Raw genomic sequence first — 20,217 nt, forward strand, 5'->3', positions numbered from 1 at the left:
TAAATGTAAAAATTAAATGTATATGTTTCCCAACATAACCTTAGAATGTTCAGAATAAAAGATAATGAATGCTTGCATTCACAGACAATATTCAAGTACTTTTTATGAAATAAGTGCTTTCAACTATGTCTCCTTGCAGAAATTTACCATAATCAATTGTGACCTAGGAAAAAAGTTCACTTAAGTACATGTACATTCAGTGGTAGAAGTTCAGATTGGATTAATAGAATTCTTCCAGTGCGTGACTAGACTAGTACAAGAGTACTTACCTTTAGGAGTGAGGTTGGGAAATGGAGGAGTGGAGAACTCTCTACTCTTTTATACACTTCTGAGTTGTTTGAATTTTTTACAAGGAACCTGTACCACTATACTAAGTATAAAAACAAAGGAATAGGAAAATATCTTTATAATACTTTTTAACTTTACCAATGGAATTTATACTGGAATAACTTCTTACAGAATTGTAATATCTGTGTGAGAATATGAATGCATCCCAGTCACACGTATGTTGTACCAGGGTTAAATCCATCAAGGCTCTGAGCCATTTGATCTCCAGAGCTCTAATTAATAAAGTTGTCCTTTGACATCGTATTCTTTTCCAGGATCGTGTGATGATCAACCGGTTGGACAGTATTTGTCAAACGGTTCTGAAAGGGAAGTGGCCTTCAGTTAAAAGAAGTTATGATGCCAACACAGTGGCTTCTTTCTATACCACAAAACTGCTGGACAGCCCTGGTGCAGCTACAGAATATAGCGAGCCCAGTGTGCCCACTCCTCCAGGTGCCGGTGTTAAAGAAGAACATGATCAGTCGCCACAGATGTCAAAGGTGAAGAAGCATGTACGAGAAAAGGAGTTTACAGTGAAAATCAAAGACGTATGTTTATTTTTATTGCCCTAGGACCTGATTGCGATTGCGGTGCGCAGCATGCTTTTCCTGCAAATGGCTGCCTGCTCTTACTCTTACTTCCTTCACATACTTGTTTTCTGGTATTTGGATTGTTTTCTTTTTGATATCTAGGTTATTAAACTTGAATATTCTACTAGAGGGATCATCATTAAATGTGTTTCTCTACCTATACTTCTGAAAATAGTCCTTCTGCTGATCAAGATGCTTTCATAAACAGTCTGACAATTTCTAATTGTTTTGGTTCTTTTATATAGTATTTAAATGGTATGTCACTGCACTTTCTGTTTTAAACATTTAACATGCGCTATTATCAGTAACATTTCATTTTTCAGTATGATTTTTGAAGCTAAATTGATTACTTGGTATCTACAACATGGGTAATATCCTGTAAAATGTGGCACGAATAATGTATGTAGAGACGTATGTCTGAAGCTGAAAGTGTTATAATGTACTAGTCGACATGGAAAACTTTGTTTTGCTCAGAAAAGTGTATAGTACCTGGATTTTTTTTTCATTTAAGATAGAAATTTTAATATTCATTATAGAAATCAGTTACATGTTTTCTTCAGTTGATTTATGAACAAGAAGAGAACCTGATTAATGTTTCAGGGTTTTTAATTCAGTTTTTCTAAGTAAAAAATTTCTCTTGGTATCATGTGGTGAGATTTTTTTAATTGTTTCTTTCTTAATAATGGTGTTTGTTGAACAGGAAGGTGGTTTGAAGTTGACGTTTCAGAAGCAAGGAGCTGCTCAGAAAAGACCATTCGACAGTGAAGACGGTGCTCCGGGGCAGCAGCAGTACCTCACGAGGCTCCGGGAGCTTCAGAGCGCATCCGAGACCAGCCTCGCCAGCTTTCCAAAATCTCTGCCAGTATCAGGTGAATATGCTAATAGTAATTGCCTTACCAGGAAATATTCCCTGTCATTTCCAAATTCTTTTATTTACTCTTGTAAATAAATAAAAATTCATTTGTTCTTAAGTGTTGGGACCTCTCTTAAGTCTGTAAAGTAATCAGTATAATTTTAAATATAAATAAATACTTAATTTTTAATATGACATTTTAAAGCGTAGAGGATAGTTTAGTTTGAGGGGCTTGAATATTTGGGTAGAAATCTCATTTTCTCAAGTAACTTTATACAGACAAAAGTTGAAACAGCATTTCAATATGAAAGCATACTGTGAATTTAAAGACAAACACCTAAGTCACAAATTAATGGTGATTGGTAGAGGAAGTTAAAATGAGAAGTTTTAGAAAGACTTTAGAGATTGCATAGTCCAGGCGTCTATAGGATATAGGAATTGTTTATGACTAATCTTGGAAAGATAGTCTTTCATTGTAATGGAATACTTGTAGGAACAAGATTGTTACTACCTTAAACAAACCTTTTTATTATTCAGTGGCTCTAATTATCACAAAATTCCTTGTTATTTGGAAGCAAATTTTCCCCGCAATTGGCTCTTCTCAGTGATTAAGTTCTATATTTAAAGTCATCACAGAATTAACCTATTCCTGTCTACATGATAATCTTAACATTTTAAAAGCAATGATTATATCTCCCCTTGAGATTATCTGTATTTCTTGTAACCTTTTGACAATTTGGATCAACAAGTGTTTATTAAATACCGAATTGGTGCCATGTGTTACGTGCTTTATTTGTCTTGGTCTAGTTCTACTTTAATTTGTCTGTGTCCCTCTTAAATATGGTGTCAAGAATTGAGAATTTTACTCAAGATCAACAGTCTCAATGTGTGGACCACAGCATACTAATCTTAAAAAATGCAGGTTTTCAAATATGGCAGATGAATGATTGAATTTCCTTTATACCTTCCCTTTGCATAAGGCTAAGGACTCTATTCAGTATTCTACGAAATCTAGTTGCCATGCAATACTTGGAAACGTTTCAAAACTCCTAGTGCGCACATGTGTGTATGTGCACTTTGTGTGGAATTTCTATAATTTGAGAAAATGATGCTTTATTTTAAGTGTTAAATTGACTGCTATTTTCAATTGCTGCTATTACCACTTTTTAATTATAAATTATAATTAAATTATAAATTGATGAGAGTTATTAGCTTCACTTTGGTCTCATGGATTCATTAACCATTCAGTGTAATTCTCCAATTATTGGATTTTCAGACATGTATGAATTTCAGTTAAAATATGAATCAGCCATACTTCTGTTACTATTACTGAAGTATAAGTCCCCCAAATTGTGCTTTACAATGACGGTGTTGTTATCAAGGGGCTCTTTTTCTCACAAGGAAATGGGAACAGATGGGGAAAGATAAGCTGTGGGCTTTTTTGCCCAGCCTAAGTAGAGTTTAATAATACCACTACTCGTGCCCTGATAACCTCACTATAAAATGGGATTGATTCTTCTACTATCTGGACAACTCTTGCAGCTAAAGATAGTACAACCTTTGCCTTTGAGCAATTCTTTGGTAAAGAATACTGTTTTTAATAGTATCTGTAGTAATTGTAACACTAATTTGCAGCTGTACAAAATATCAAAAAGTCTCAAACATTAAAACTAGATGCAATTATTATCTAAGCATTCTATCTCATCCATCTTAATAATTGCAAATGTGAAATCTAGATCTGTCTCCCTACATGACTCTTAGGAAATCAGTTAACATTTTTGAGCCACTTTTCTTGTTTGTGAAATGAGGTTATGGAGGAGGAGAGACGTAGCATGTTGAGTGGATTAAATAGGATATGTAAAGTGGCTAATATGGAGCTTGGCACATAATTAGATGCTAAACAGATGTTAAAATTTGGTACTCACAGGTTTTAGAGTTATATGCTGAACAAATGCTATTACTATGATTCTTAATATTCCAAAGCCTAGGCCCTTTTTATGTTTATGTGGATACCCCCTGAATTTGATCTGATAGCTTCAAGTAAAGATACAGAATATAATGTAATTTAATTAATGAAGGATAGTAAAATGGCATAAATTATAACAAGAAGACAAAACTAATGAGCCCATTCCAGAAACTACCTGGAATAGTGAACAAATGATGGTAGAGCCAAACAGCCTGGGGTTGAATGCTGACATTTACCAGCTGTTGTGACATTGGGCCCATGACTTAACATTTCTGATCTCATTCGTAAAATGCACTTAGTAATACCCCTGTGTTTTTGTTTCATTTTGTTTTTGATGATTTAAGAAAACATTTATAAAACGTAGTCCAGTGTATGGCACCATAAATAGGCATTCAATAGAAAGAAACTATTTTTAATGTTGTTACAGTTGCAATATTGTCTTTACAGGTAAAGACAACACAGACTTTATAGAATAGAATAGGTTAAATTTTCCATTTTGGATTCTAACTTAAATCAGTGGTGTTTATAAAAATCACTCAGAAATAAGTCAAGGTAACTGGTGCTTTTTAAAACAGAAGTCAAGGTGGAATATACCAAATGAATGGCCAAATAGGATATCTTTATAAATGGACACATGAGTGTGTGCACATGATGTTTTTCCTAAATAACTACATTAAGTACTTCTTTTTTATATAGCACTGGAATAACAGTAAAGGGAAAGTAAAAGAAACGTAAGACGCTCTCTCTGCCTTTCAGTTGCTTCATAGACTAGACCTACACATTAAAATATTAGACAGTACATTAAAAAACAAGATGATATGTTTTGCTAACCAGAGCATTATAGTTAATAAATACTAGAGAAGAGGGAAGTCACTGCTGTCTAGAAACTTAGGCAAGTCCTGTGGAAGAGGCAAAACTGAACAGGATTTATAAGAAGAAGATGCAATAATAGTCGTTCTGGAAAATGACAATGATGGGAGAAGTGGAAGAAGGGCAGGGAACAGCATGATCCAGAGACTTGATGTCAGGAAAATAGTATGGTTTGGGGATAAGGCTGACCTAGCTAGTGTGTAAATTCTTACCGTCGAGATAATTGTATAAGATCAGAGCCTGCTTAGGAGAGGGGAATCTAGATGATAGACAATATTAAAAACTGAGCTGTGTCGAGGATTGGGGCTTGGTGGCCATGCAGAAATGGGGGTTGATGTGAAGCATTTCATTCGTATTAGAATGGGAAGCCATGAGGCATTCTTACAAAGTAGCATGGTACTTTTAAAAGTGGTACTTTAGGAAAGTTTTTTTTGATTATTACAGCTAAAATGTACTATATGGTGAAAGTATTTTCAATCATATTCATAATTTTTGTTAATGTGATTATAATGAAATTCACTGTGAGTAATGAAAGCTTTTCTTTTTTTAATAATGTTTGTCACATTCCTTGTTGCTTTCATATGCAAAAATGATCTTAACTATTGTAATTAGTTATTCCTTACCATATGAATTAAGGTATCTCTTTGAAACTGAGGTGTGACAAAGGTAAGTGACCTCCATAAGGTTACCGCTAGCCAAAGGACAGCTCCTTATTCAGGGGTACACAGGACTTGCTCAAAAAGTTTTCCTTGAATGATTGAAAATGCATTTCTCACTACAAGCTGTGAACTATTTTAAGCAAACATCTCGTTCTTAATGATATTTTCTTTTACTAGGAGGGTTCTAGATTACGTTCTCTTTGAGGACAGGAACTGTGTCTTCTCTTTGCACCATTGTAGTACCTTGTACTTAGCTATTGGGAAAAATGACTGAATACATGCAAATGCTTCATTCAGACCTCTTACAAATATTTTTATTGAGTGCCTACTGAAGGGAGGAATGAGAAAGATCAGTTTAATTTGGCAACTAAAAGGTTAATGGTGATCCTAAAGAAAATACCTTAATTGACATTGAGAATTGAGTTGGGAAATTGAGGGATGAGTTGGTTGTGAAAAAGAGGAGCACAATAGAGACCAACCTTTCAAAAGTTTTGAAAGTTATAAAAGGCTAAAAGAAGTTTATTTTTCGTTTGATTGAGTCAGGCCATGTTTTTAAGTTGAGGAGAAGAGTCTACTGTAGAATAAGATATTTTGGCCCAGGAAAACAAAGATAATTGATAAAACAAGCTTTTAGAAAAAGTAGGAATTAATGGATCCGAAGAAAAGGGAAAGGTTTGTCTTATACATGAGGAAGGCATACTTCTTCCTCTAAAAGGAGAAGGAAGAGATGTGTGAGTATCAGGGGAAGATATTTGAGGAGACAAGTCAAAAGTTGAAATGGGCAGGGGCTGGCCCCGTGGCCGAGTGGTTAAGTTCGCACACTCTGCTGCAGGCAGCCCAGTGTTTCGTTGGTTCGAATCCTGGGCGCGGACATGGCACTCCTCATCAAACCACGCTGAGGCCGCGTCCCACATGCCACAGCTAGAAGGACCCACAACGAAGAATGTACAACTATGTACCTGGGAGCTTTGGGGGAAAAAAAAGGAAAAAATAAAATCTTTTAAAAAAAAATAAGGTATGCTGTTTAGTGAGGAAGATTAGCCCTGAGCTAACATCTGTTGCCAATCTTCCTCCTTTTTTTCTCCCCAAAGCCCATGGACATAGTTGTATATCCTAGTTGTACATCCTTCTAGTTCTTCTATGTGGAGTGCCACCCCAGCATGGTTTGCTGAGCTGTGTGTAGGTCTGCAGCCAGGATCAGACCCTACAAACCCCAGGCTGCCGAAGCAGAGCCCATGAACTTAACCACTACACCAATGGGCTGGCCCCCTCTCAGTTTTTAAATGAGAATGGGGGTGGTGTTTTTATTCCAAGAATTGCTTGATTTAGGATATGTAAAATAAGAACTAACACTTCTGTATATTTAGAAAAGTGATTACTTTTAATTTAAGAACTAGATTTTTATCACTATTTTGCATTTTCAATTTGATTAGGTACTTCCATTCATTCAACTCTTGGTGCCAATGGAGTTATATTAGACAACCAGCCTATAGTCAAAAAAAGGCGGGGAAGGAGGAAGAATGTAGAAGGTGTTGACATCCTCTTTTTTAACAGAAATAAACCACCTAATCATGTAAGTAAAACAATACTTAAAAACCACTGATCCTTGAGTCCAAAATTCAATCCTCGTGAATATACATATTGCTGTTTTGTGAATGTTTTGTAGAGTAATAATAATTAGGAAGTTAGAAGCACATTACATAGTTTTAGATTGTATCTCAGTAGAATCCAGCACTGGCCAAGATTCATGAGCATTGTAAATCTGAAAGATTTAGCAGAATTTTAAACAACTCTTTTTTTCCTTTTCAAAAAGAATTGCTTTATTGGACCAAAATTAGAACGATAAAGCGTAGAAATAAAAATTTTATTTGGTGTTTTTCTACAGGTTACCTTAGGCTTAACCACCTCACAGATTTCTACAGGGATGAATCCAGCACTGTCCTATACTCAACCTCAAGGAATTCCTGATACAGAAAGTCCAGTTCCAGTTATTAATCTTAAAGATGGGACCAGACTTGCAGGCGATGATGCACCGAAGAGAAAGGATTTGGAGAAATGGCTTAAGGAGCATCCAGGTTATGTGGAAGATTTAGGAGCTTTTATTCCTGTAGGTGATACATTACAAATCTTGGTATATTTTATTTCTATGATTCATCAAACCTATAATGATGAAATATAAATTCTCACCCACTTATATTAAATATGTGTTCTGCCCAAGATTTAGGAAAGTTAACAGAAAAAAATATTTACTGTCTTTTCCGTGTTGGAATACAGTGTTATTTTCCATTTTTCCATTCTGCATTCAACAAGTGTTTAATAGTAAAAATAATCTCCAATATACAGAGTACCATGTTAGACCCAAAGAAGGTTGTAAAGGTATAAAACTTCCAATCATTTCTCTCAAGGAGTTTACTTTAAAATAATAATAATGATCATAGTAAATGTTTATTGAGACTTAGCTGTGTGCCTGGCATTATACTTAACACTTAACATGCATTATCTCATTTAACACAACTTTATCAGAGTGGCATTGTTATAACTATTTTATAGATAAAGAAATTGAAAAGCTGAAATTTTAAGTAAATAGCCCAAGGCCACGCAGCTAATGTCTTAAATTCAGTGTCCAAACTACTATCTTAAGATCTTCTTCACCTTACAAGAATACAGCTTCTCTGTCTCTCCAGAGGCACAATTTTACGTTAATCAAAGATGAGAGTTGCTGTATTTCCTTTGCATTTTCCTTATCCTCTGAAATATTTTTCCTTCTTCTCCTCAAAGTCCCTCCAGTACCTAGTTGTGTGTTCTAGTTGTAGGTCCTTTTAGTTCCGCTATGTGGGATGCCGCCTCAGAGGCATGGCCTGATGAGCAGTGCTAGGTCTGCGCACAGGATCCGAACCAGCGAAACCCCAGGCCGCTGAATCGGAGTGCATGAACCCAACCACTCGGCCACAGGGCCAGCCCCATGAAATGCTATCTAATCACTGTCTTATGGGCATATGGCTTTCTCACTCATAGAAATCTGTTTCATTTTGCTAATAATTCTTTACTATCAGATGCTAATGTACCAAATTTTGTGTCAGTCTCCCTTGACATTTCTGTGTAGTTTATAAGGTAAAAAAGTAAAGGCATATCCACTATACAGTGAATTTAGCAGACCTGTTCTGTCTGCCTCCATTATGAAGATTAAATGGATAATTAAATGAAGATGCCCGCTACTCCGTGAGCTTTTTAAGGACTAGATCCTATTCACCTTTCTATCCCCAGGACTTAGCACATAATTCCTGATACATAGACTAGTATCTAGCTCCCTGTAAATATTTATTGAGTCAGTGATTAAAAAATTAAAATCTTTTGAAGACTAAAAAGTGCTTTATAAAGGTAAAATGATTGTTACTTTTTTAACAGAAAAAATTAATTACCGTGTTATTTTTTCATGAAAAGGCACCAAAAAAGCTCCAATCCCTAGAATGAGACTGTATCTGTAAATATATTTTTATATATTTGTATCTGTAACACATATTCAGTTCAGTATTTTACATTGCTATTATTGTCACCAGGAGATAACTTGACAGCCTGAACCTTGACTCTTGAATGCTTTTCGTATCCCTAGTTTTCTCACAGAATGCCACAAATTCTCAGATAAACTTTTATTTCATTCCCTTTGATTAAATCTAATAAATATGATGGGCAATCATCGAATGAACATTGCATTTCTAAAAAGAATGAAAATCGTTGGTTTAACCCTATAACTTCTTAACATGTTAGAAAATAGCATTCGTTTATTCAGTCAATAAATTTTTATTTAACCATTGTGTGCTAGTTACTGTTTTGAGGAATAGAGGATAAAACAGCAAATAATATAAAGTTCTTGCCCTCGTGGCCCTTATAATCTAGTCTCTGAATGATTTTCATACTTTTCTCTTATAACTGCAAAGGAATCTTTATTAATTTCTTTTTACTTAGAGCTATTCTTCATTTTCACTGCAATTTTTTTAATTTTTTCTTTTTTCTTTTTTTTTTGAGGAAGATTAGCCCTGAGCTAACATCTGCTGCCAATCATCCTCTTTTTGCTGAGGAAGACTGGCCCTGAGCTAACATCTGTGCCCATCTTCCTCTACTTTGTATGTGGGATGCCTGCCACAGCATGGCTCAACAAGTGTTGGGTAGATCCGTGCCCAGGATCCAAACCAGCAAACCCCGGGCCGCTGTAGCAGAATGTGCACGCTTAACTGCTGCGCCACTGGGGCAGCCCCCAAATAAACCTTTTATTAAAATGTTTTATATAACTTTATTAAGATTTTAAGACATCTTTGAAAGCAGCATTTATTGCAGTAAAGAATATGAAATAATAATTAGTTTGATTTCCCAAGGATGCTTTACCTTAATGATTTTTTGTATCTCACACTCTATTATGGTATTTCTATAACTAAATAATTATAACATGGTATGTATACTATAACAGAGGTATGCATAAAATGCCATGGAAACAGATAAAAAAATAATTACCTGGGCAGAGTAAAGTATCTGGGGAAAATAGAAAGAAAATAGAGCTGACATATGTCTGTTGGATGATGAAAGATTGAATAGGCATTTGACCAGATTAACACAAGAGGAGGATATTTAAGGCATTTACAATGTTTTGGCATAGAACAATTATGAAGACAGTTAAAAGAGGATAGGATTGTAAGGCATCTTCATGAAACAGTGACTGGTCTGATATTACAGAGTATGTGAGGGAATGAGTGGGGTAATAGTAACTGGATAGAAGAGGTGAATTAGGTCCAGGCTGTGATGGGACTGGTACGCCATGCTGAAGAGTGTGAGCGTTAGTCTCTTGTAACGTTCTGATTGGTTGGAAATAGCTACAAACATCAAGCCCTGCTTGGTTAACATTTGTGTAGAGGTAAGCAGCATGGTTTGATGGAAAGAGTTTCTTTGCCAGATATGGCCACTTGCTAGCTGCCATGACCTTGAGGAAGATAACCTCTCTGAGCCTTGATTCCCATTTGTAAAATAAGAGTAATATCTTTGAGTATTGTGAGGATTACATGAGAAGAGATAAGAAAGTCTGTCAGTGAGATAAAGAGAAATGAAAGCCACTAACTAGCACAGATATAAATCATGTCGGAGCACAGAGAAAATCTGGTGCTGAAATGTGTTAGGAGAAAAAGTAAAGAACCGTTCAATTTAAAGGAACTGCTCCAGCGTTATTGGTAACTCCTCAAGTGACACTGTAGGAATACAGTGGTCTTCGAGGATATTTAAGGAAAGAACTGCAATGTCCTCCTCATTTTGGGAGCCTACTTTCAAACAGAATGATAACTTTGATTATTATGGTAGCCTTGAATAATTATTTAAATATGTAATTTGAGGAAAAGATTCATGCAATACTTTTTAAAGTCTTATTTAGGTTTGTTTTTTATTTTTTGAGGAAGATTAACCCTGGGCTAACTGCTGCCAATCCTCCTCTTTTCGCTGAGGAAGACTGGCCCTGAGCTAACATCCGTGCCCATCTTACTCTACTTTATATGTGGGACGCCTGCCACAGCATGGCGTGCCAAGCAGTGCCATGTCCACACCTGGGATCCCAACCGGCGAACCCCAGGCTGCTGAAGCAGAACGTGCACACTTAACCACTGCACCACCAGGCCGGCCCTTTATTATATTAAATATAAAAATATTTAAAGCTTAAATATTTTTAAAGCATAACTAAAGGGTAAATTATTCAATATCATATATTGAAGATATAAGATATTCTATATGATATATGAAAGATATCTCTTCAATATTATAGGCTGTAATTGCTTGGATCAGCTTATTTGTACTGTTTGCATAGGTAAAGATTTTAAAGCTGTTTCTTTGTCTATACATTTTAGAGAATGCAGCTCCATGAGGGGAAGCCCAAACAAAAAAGGCATCGTTGCAGAAACCCCAATAAACTAGATATTAATAGTCTCACTGGAGAAGAACGTGTTCAGCTGATTAACAGAAGAAATGCCAGAAAGGTATTTATATATTTGTTGTTAATCTTTTGTATTGATTCAATATTTAAGATCTCTGTAGAACACTATTTCATTAGTATTTCCTCATAGACCTGCAAATGGGTTAAACCTAGTAGACTTCTGGGAAAAGACATGGACTATAATTTTACACAGTCTGATTTCAAATCCCACATCTTTGGCTAAACTGCTGAATGAAATAAGCAAGTCACTTTACATATCTGTGCCTAAGCAATGGCACTACACAAGGGCACTACATTTAAGGCAGTGGTTCTCAACAGCGGGCAGTTTTCTCCTTCAGGGGACATTTGACAATGGTCTGGAGCCACTTTTGGTAGCCACAATTCAAGAGTAGGGAGGTGGGTGTTGGAGAGGTGGCAGGCAGGGGAAGGATGTTATTGGCATGTAGTGGGTGGAGAGTAGGGATGCTGCTAAACCTGCTACAGTATATAGGACAGCCCCTACAACACCAATCCAAAATCTCTGTAGTGCAAAGGTTGAGAAACCCTGATGAAAGGCGACACCATTCTCATCAGAGCCGTCATTGACTATATGTTTATCACCATAATTTTCCATCAGGTTGCCATTAAGTGTCTTGTTCTATCAAAATCGACATATTACATAATTTTCTGATAGATGGAAAAAAAAATGTCTTAAACAAAGGTACCTTATAAACAATGGTACCCCGTGCTTATCTTCTTGTGTTATTGATTAATGAATGGTAAGAGAAGGATTTTCCAAAGTCTATTTTTGAACAAAGTGTGGCTCAACATTTGTTTCCCCAGATTGTTTCTCTTTTATGTTTGGATTGGTGTATGTCTCTTTCGCTTCATAAAGTAAATGATAGAACATTTGTGGCACCCATTTGTAAGTTTATAGCTTTGATATTTTTACTTTATTTTTTATTCTGATGAGCAAGCAACAAAATAAATAAGAAAGGAGAAAATGGCCCCAGTGTAAGAACAGCAAATTTCTCGAGTTCCTTTACTCACAAATTAAATTACCTTACATAGGTCGTGTTAATTCCCTAGTTCTGTTTTGCTCTCTGATAAATAACCTCACTACTAGTATAAAAATACAGAAAATCATTTGAATTTCTCAGAATAAATATTGGAATTGGAAGAAAACTATTTTTTAAATAACAGTTTAATGTTGTCTGCACCAACTTACTAATTTTGTTCGCTATTTTGTAGAGATACCTTATTCAACTTTTGTTAGTACTTTGAAGTGATGTCATGTATTAGGGAAAGAAGATGACAACACATTAGTAGCATTTTACCTAATGTTATGTTTGTGTAGATTGTGTTACAAATCTTGCACTTCATCTTGTAATAAAAATTATCATTACTGGATATGAACAAATTTATCTTAGCCAGTTTTAAGGAAATGGAACAATTTCATATTTTAACTTAATATTAAAGACTCCAAATTTTATTTTTAATTGTTGTAACCTGATAAGTGGCCTATTCGTTTCCCTTATTTTGTAAAGTTTTTTATTGTCCTGAGTCTCTAGAGTACAGGCTTAAGGATTCATGAGTTACTAAGGAAAATAACCTACCTGCTGAATCCCCATAAACCACCCATAGGGCCTCCAGTTTAAGTTGGAGCTTAATGAAGGGGATAATAAAAAGGAGAAGGCAACAGAAACTACAGAGACTAAGTAAAGACTATAGGAAATACTAGATAGGAATACTTATAGGTTATTATAACTGGCCGTGTTAAACCCTGTCTATATCCCATCAAGATAGAGTATGTATTCATTCAAAGAGCTGTGGAAGAAGGAATTAGTCAAGAAGTATCTTTAGACTCCAAAGGAACATTACATCGGTAGGTCCAAATCATTTAAATCATTCAAATTTCAAAATATTATTTTGTTTCAGTTTCATCCTCATTGTTATATGTAGGCTTTTTTGTTTATTTTTTCCAATTTACTTACAATTAGTTGGTTATATCACTCCCCACAGACAAAGGATATGTATATTTTTATACTTTTAAGGTGTCAGTTTACATAATGGATAAGAGCATGGGTTTTTGAGACCTGAGTTTGAAAGCTGACCCTAACATTACTAGCTAGCTTTAAGCAATTTATATAACTTCTCTAAGGCTTAGTTCCTTCATTTGAAAAAAGAAATTATGCTATCTCAAAAGAATGTAGTAAGAACTAAAATAAATGATATACTTAAAGTTCTTAGCACAATAGTTGGCATATCATAAGAATAATAATAACATTTATTATGTGCCCGACCCTATGCTTAGACACTTGAATTGTCTCATTCTATCCTCATAAAACTCTGTGAGGGAGGTATTATTGTTATCCCCATTTTATAGATCAGAAAACTGAGGCTCAAAGAGATTTACTGATTTGCCCAAGTTCACACAGCTTGTAAGTCTGACTCCAAAAGATATACTCTTAACGAGGCAATACTGCTTATCCAGCATAGTAAGTGCACAGTAAATGATATTCATTTTACTGCTTCAGTTACTCTACTTAAAACGTTTAAAATTTACATTACTACATGTTTATATGGTATATTAGTAGCCCTAATGGGTCGTGGTAACCCTTAAAAGATCATCAAAAGTGGTTCAAAGAATACATGTGTTTTAAAGAAATAACCTCTGTACAGTACAGAATAAAAGTAAGAAATGTCTCCGTAATTGTGTTTTTAAGTGTCTTAACAATCCATTTTTTATTTACAGGTTGGAGGTGCATTTGCTCCTCCTTTGAAAGATTTATGTAGATTCCTGAAAGAAAATTCAGAGTATGGGGTAGCTCCTGAATGGGGAGATGTTGTTAAGCAATCTGTGAGTATTTCATAAATACTTACTCAGACATCATTTTAAAAATTAGATTTATCTGGGGCCGGCCCCATGGCATAGTGGTTAAGTTCAGTGCACTCTACTTCAGCAACCCAGGGTCCACGGTTCGGATCCTGGGCACAGACCTACACGACTTGTCAGCCATGCTGTAGCAGCAACCCACATACGAAATAGAAGAAGATTGGTACATCTGCTGGCATCCCACATGTAAAATAGAAGAAGATTGGCACATCTGGTGGTGTCCCACATACAAGATAGAAAAAGATTGGCCCTGATGTTAGCTCAGGGCCAACCTTCCTCACCAGAAAAAAAAAATTTATGTATATAATTTTTAAAAATTAGACTTATCTTAGGTTAAATTTTATTTAATTATATCCTAGATTAATACATTTTTTTTTTGGTGAGGAAGATTGTCCCTGAGCTAACATCTATGCCAATCTTCCTCTATTTTATTTTCTTCTGTATATGGGATGCCACCACAGCACAGCTGGATGAGCACTGTGTAGGTCTGTGCCCAGGATCCACACCTGCAAACCCCAAGCCACTGAAGCAGAGCGTCGGAACTTAACCACTATGCCATTGGGCCAGCCCCTAAGATTAAATTTTAAGTTAAGAATTAACTAAATATTTTGTGAACATGTGACAGTGTTTTTTAGTTTACAATTTTTATTTTGCAGAACATGTTACAAATTTCTCAGATGCTTGTTAAGTTAGAATGCAGACTCAATATATACTGATCTGTTATTATAACCTCTAAGATACTGTTTGAACAGTGCCACAAAGAATAATCAAAGATGTGGGGAAAGAAATATATATAAAGATATTTATCATAGTGTAATAGTAAAAAATTGGGAATATATTAATGTTCCGTCCATATACTGGAAAATACGCAATTATTTTAAAAATTACATCTTAGAAGAACATCTAAAAACAAGGGAGAAAAAGTTCACGTTATGTTAAATGGAGTAATGATTAAGCTCTTGGAATGGTGAAGCCTAACCACATGGTGAATGCTAAATAAGTGGTAGGTATTTCTACAGGTGCCCAAATGAAAAAGGAGACTATAAAACTAGGTTCAATATGATTCTATTTTTCATTCTAGGCAGGGAAATGAGGAGAATTGTAGAATCTGTATATATGTGCAGGGGGAAAATGGAAGCACACATCCTGAAATGTAAACAGTGGTTATCTCTGAATGGTGAAACTGTGGATGATTTTTTTTTTGTTTGTATTTTTGTGATGTCATGTTTTCTGCAGTGTGAACTCTAATGCTTTTGTAAAGAAAACAAATAAGTTGATTAATTCAAAACAACATTAAAAAATAGTCGCATGAAAGTCTTAAACCACTATCTAGAGCTGCACTGTCACACACGGTAGCACTGGGCACATGTGGCCGTTGAGCACTTGAGAGGGCGAGTCTGAGCTAAGATGTGTTGTAAGTGTAAAACACTGGTTTGGGATTTTGAAGACTTAGTTTGGAAAAAAGAATATAAAATGTCTCAATTTTTATAGATTACATATTGAAATGGTAATATTTTTGTTTATATTATGTTAGACACTATTACTAAAATTAGTGTCACCTATTTCTATTTTTCCTTTTTTAATATGACTACTAAAAAATTTAAAATTACATTATGTGGCTTACATTATATTTCTATTGGACAATGCTGGTCTAGCGGTTCTAAACTCCTAAAACTTCTAGGAGTTTTGAGCCCCAGAAAATTATGGGAGAATTACAAGAAAGTAGGATAGATTGTTCTCTGTTGTCCTGGACATGATGCTTTCCAGTTCTGCAGGTACTACTGCTCTTCTGAGCCAAGTGATTTTTTTCCCCCCTGTTGAGTATCTTTTTCAGCTTGGCTCTCTCTCTCTTATGCCCAAAGTGATAGTCAGAAGATTGATATGAAGCATCTTATTTTAATCTTTAAACTTTATTTTAATCTTAATCTTTTACTCACTTCCTCTGTCCTTTCCTTGTTGTTCTTCCTGATTAGAAGAGGGGCCCTTCTTTAGTCTTCCAGAGCAATTGGTGATGTGAAACATTTAAGGGTATGGAAGTAACCCTCATGAAAAAGTTTCTTTGGACCTTGTGTTTTCTAGAACTATTCTACAAACTTATGCCTCACAATATGGAGGAATGCTAGGGACCTCTTTCTGCTCTCTTATCCTATGATGACATGAGAAGTGGAAGAGCTGTTTCAAGCCACTACTTACAAATAATATGAAATTAGATTATCTCTTTCATAATTGATTATGTTAATTTCCTATTTTTGATAGGTTACTTGTATCACAAGCCAATAGCTATTGATTTTATTTTAATATAACTATTATAAATGAATTTTTTTCCAGGGGTTTCTTCCAGAAAGTATGTTTGAACGTATTCTCACTGGTCCTGTTGTAAGAGAGGAAGTAAGCAGGCGAGGGAGACGGCCTAAAAGTGGAATTGCCAAGGCCGCAGCAGCAGCAGCAGCAGCTGCAACTGCCACCAGTGTTTCAGGCAATCCTTTGTTAGCCAATGGATTACTTCCAGGTGTGGATCTCACAACTCTTCAGGCCTTACAACAAAACCTACAAAACTTGCAGTCACTGCAAGTAACCGCAGGGCTGATGGGAATGCCTGCTGGCCTTTCTTCTGGAGGAGAAGCTAAAAACGTGGCCGCCATGTTCCCCATGCTGCTGTCAGGAATGACTGGATTACCAAATCTGTTGGGCATGGGAGGACTCCTGACAAAGCCTGCAGAATCTGGAACAGAAGAAAAAAAGGGAAATGACTCTAAGGAGCTAGAAGGAAAAAAAGAAAGGACAGAGAGCCAAAATTCAGAGAATAGTGGAGAAAACTCTGTGTCAAGTTCTCCTTCAACATCCTCTACTGCTGCATTAAATACAGCTGCAGCTGCCAACCCATTAGCTCTTAACCCACTATTACTATCTAATATACTTTATCCAGGGATGCTTCTCACTCCAGGCCTTAATCTTCATATTCCAACTTTGTCCCAGTCCAATACTTTTGATGTACAGAAAAACAAAAACAGTGACTTACACTCATCTAAGTCTGTAGAAGTAAAGGAAGAAGATTCCAGAATTAGAGATCAGGAAGATAAAGGGGGAACTGAACCAAGTCCTCTCAATGGAAACAGCACAGATGAGGGTTCAGAGAAAGCCGACGCTTCGTCTGGATCTCATAGTACGTCGTCATCATCCGAGGATTCAGATTCTAGTAATGAAGACTGATTCTCAGACTGCACTTAAATTATGAACTGATTTTGGATTTTTTCTTTAATTATTAATTGTAAATACCCCAGTGTTGAGTGCATCAATAACTTACTGACCGAACATTTCAGTTATTTGTTTAGAAGTGCAAACTGCTTTCAGAGACGTTTTGCATGTAATATTTCTTAAGATTCATAAGTTTCTGAACTCATGTACTATCAAATACATAAAGGTGTAAAATTACAACAAAAGGCATTATAATTTTGTTGGGGGTTAATTTTATGAAAATTATGCTCAATAAGAGTTGTATATTTAATATATTTGCAGTGAACACAGAATACTTTATGCATATTCCTGATTTAATTTGAATATAGTTTTACAGCCTCCTTGACACCTATAATTTACAGATCAAAACTCAGCAATAATTTGGGCAGCTAATGAATGTCATGAAAGCTGTAGAATCTACATCACCATCCATTGCTTTAATTACATGAAAATGCTCTAGTGTTGTGATGCACTGCTGATGTTTCCAATTCAGGTACAAGTGTGTTTTAAAGAAGAAATAAGTTTCCCAATCAGCCAATTTAACTGGCTACCTGTTACCTCAGCTGAGTTAGTTTAGGAAGTTTACATTCGTTTCTAATTCTATACTTGTTTTCAGGGGTTTTTTAAACACATCCTATATATCATGTTAATCTGGCAAGAAATATGACTTGCTTTTTTGCTGAGCTTAATATGATATCAGTAAAATTAAGTCATAAAATAATTCTGTGTCATGTGACTTTGGCACCCTCTAGACATACTTAGTTTTAACTTTTCAAAGTTTGGCCTCCTATTAGAAATAATTATGTCTCAGATGAGTAATGTCTATTTCCAGGGTTCAGAAAAGGCAGACTCATGAAATGCCACTGAAAAGAACTTTCAACACAGCATACTTCATGTAAAAGAAATTGTTTGTTTGCTTTATTTGTGTAGATTTCTATTTGTGTTTTATGTCATGCAAATATTCCAAAATTAACCGATAATAGTGGTAAAGTAATGTGCAGATAGTCTAAATTCATTTTGAGTTTCTAGGTGTAAGCAGACTAAATGTTGCCCAGAATCAGTGTTGGGTTATCAGTTTATGTGTAATATACTGAGTTGCCCATTTTGAAAATGCACTTTGAATAAGCTCAAAAAATATATAAGTTATACCTGTAAACCAGAAAAAGGAAGCCCAAGGCTTCTGATCAGTTTCTTAGAACCCTTTACCACGTAAAATTTGTCTATTCGATTTGTGATACAATTTCTCCTGCTAAAGCTGCTATTATTCTGACAAGGTAGAGGTCCAGGTTCATCTTCATAAACATTTAAAACAATTGGAACTGAATTGGAGATAAAATATTTACATGCTAAGGAGAGATAAATGTTAGCATTTTTCTGGTACTTGAATAAGTCAGTGGTAAATTTTGGGAGGGGATAAATTTAGGGGAAAAAAGTACCCCACATCTCTCCCACAGAAAAAATTTTCAGTATGTTTTGATAAAGCTCTGTTGTTTTGTCATGAATTAAGCAATTATATTGGATTTTCCAAGACCTTTACCAGTAAATTATGTTTCTGTATGTAAAATAACTAACCCCTTATTAGAGAGACAGTGTTATATGTATTTACTTACAAAATTATGAGTTCCATTAGGATTATATTGATTTTTGTATTTTCCTAAAATAGTACTTTGAATTGATAGTCCCTTATGCAATGTCTTAGCAATAGTCACTATAATGCCCATCCAGGAGAAGTGGGTAGTAATTCTTCATCATGAAAATTATATATTACATATTTAGTATGTCCCCTTTGCAGTATTGCACTTTTGTTTAACTAGAACACACCTATGAGATAGCCAAAGTTTTTCAAACACAGTTAACTTAGTTTGCCGGTGGAGTATTTCAACATCATCCATATTTCCCTTCTCTCCTTCTAGTTCTACCCACATGATCTTTATTCCTTTCTTTCCCCAATTTAAACAAAAGGGAAAAAAAGCCCTAGATCTTATCACTGAAATCTAATTTATATCCAATTTATGAGATAAAGTATTTTCCTAATTACAGTCAAATGAATTTGGTTAACATCTTAGTGATTCTCTTTCTATGTAATAAGGCAATTGCAGTTTTCAAAGCATTAAGGCTAATATTAACTTTAAACATTCTCTTGGGTTTCAAGACACTTCTATTTAATATTGATTTGGGAAAAGTTGTCTGGCTATCACCTTTTTAAAAAACAACATGCAAATATGGTTGTGTAAAGTTAAGGATTATAAGGAAAAAAATCAGTAGAATTACATAATACTAAAGTTGCAGTTGAAAGGATATCCAAGTATGTGTTGGTAGTTACTAAAAGAATTATAGCTGTTATTGCCTTGTATTGATAGCCCTTGTTTCAGGTTTCATGATTCAAGTCTTAGTCCAATTTTTCTTTTGGACATTTGCAATATTTACCAGTTGTGTTTTGTGTAGTCTGAATTTGCTTTCTGTAGTTGAGCAAACGTCTTAAAAAGTCATTTGTAATTTATTAAATTACTTTCTATGATGTTCTATAGAGCAAATGGAAGTTTAATTATTTTTTATTAAACATATTCTTTGACTACCCATGATGTCAGCTTCTGTACATGATAACACTTCTTTTTTTTGATTAAATCTTATATATAATTTATCTTATTCCATGAAAGAAACCATAGTCACAAATCTTCAAAGGGAAAGAATGCGTTGGAATAATTTTTAAAAGACAGAATTTGGCTATAAATATATCAACAATATCATTATTTTCTTAGGTTTTCTTTCCCTGCACCTTTAAAAAGTCCAGAAAGACTCAGAAATATACCTAACCTCTTAAAGGAGTCCATTTTGGAAATTAGTAATTATTTTTCCCCTTTGTCTTAAGAGTCTCTCCTAA

The 20,217-nt window shown here is 35.0% G+C and overlaps 1 protein-coding gene across 12 annotated transcripts in view; it reads left to right on the forward strand.

Annotated features, from left to right (window-relative positions):
• The window catches only part of CHD9 (chromodomain helicase DNA binding protein 9), a 230,703-nt gene extending 210,790 nt beyond the window's left edge, over nucleotides 1-19,913 (forward strand). For 9 of the 12 annotated variants that reach the window (XM_070613643.1, XM_070613642.1, XM_070613640.1 and 6 more), the window contains 7 exons: nucleotides 603-875; nucleotides 1,618-1,786; nucleotides 6,699-6,838; nucleotides 7,151-7,372; nucleotides 11,142-11,270; nucleotides 13,962-14,066; nucleotides 16,431-19,913. In XM_070613643.1, coding sequence (XP_070469744.1) covers nucleotides 603-875; nucleotides 1,618-1,786; nucleotides 6,699-6,838; nucleotides 7,151-7,372; nucleotides 11,142-11,270; nucleotides 13,962-14,066; nucleotides 16,431-17,312 — 1,920 coding nt within the window. In that variant the 3' untranslated portion in view covers nucleotides 17,313-19,913. The remainder of the gene's footprint in view (nucleotides 1-602; nucleotides 876-1,617; nucleotides 1,787-6,698; nucleotides 6,839-7,150; nucleotides 7,373-11,141; nucleotides 11,271-13,961; nucleotides 14,067-16,430) is intronic. The other 3 variants (XM_070613645.1, XM_070613647.1, XM_070613650.1) reach the window with 1 other exon arrangement.
• Nucleotides 19,914-20,217: the final 304 nt, after the last annotated feature.

Source organism: Equus przewalskii, chromosome 3 (genome assembly GCF_037783145.1).
Source record: "Equus przewalskii isolate Varuska chromosome 3, EquPr2, whole genome shotgun sequence".
NCBI classification, from domain to species: domain Eukaryota; kingdom Metazoa; phylum Chordata; class Mammalia; order Perissodactyla; family Equidae; genus Equus; species Equus przewalskii.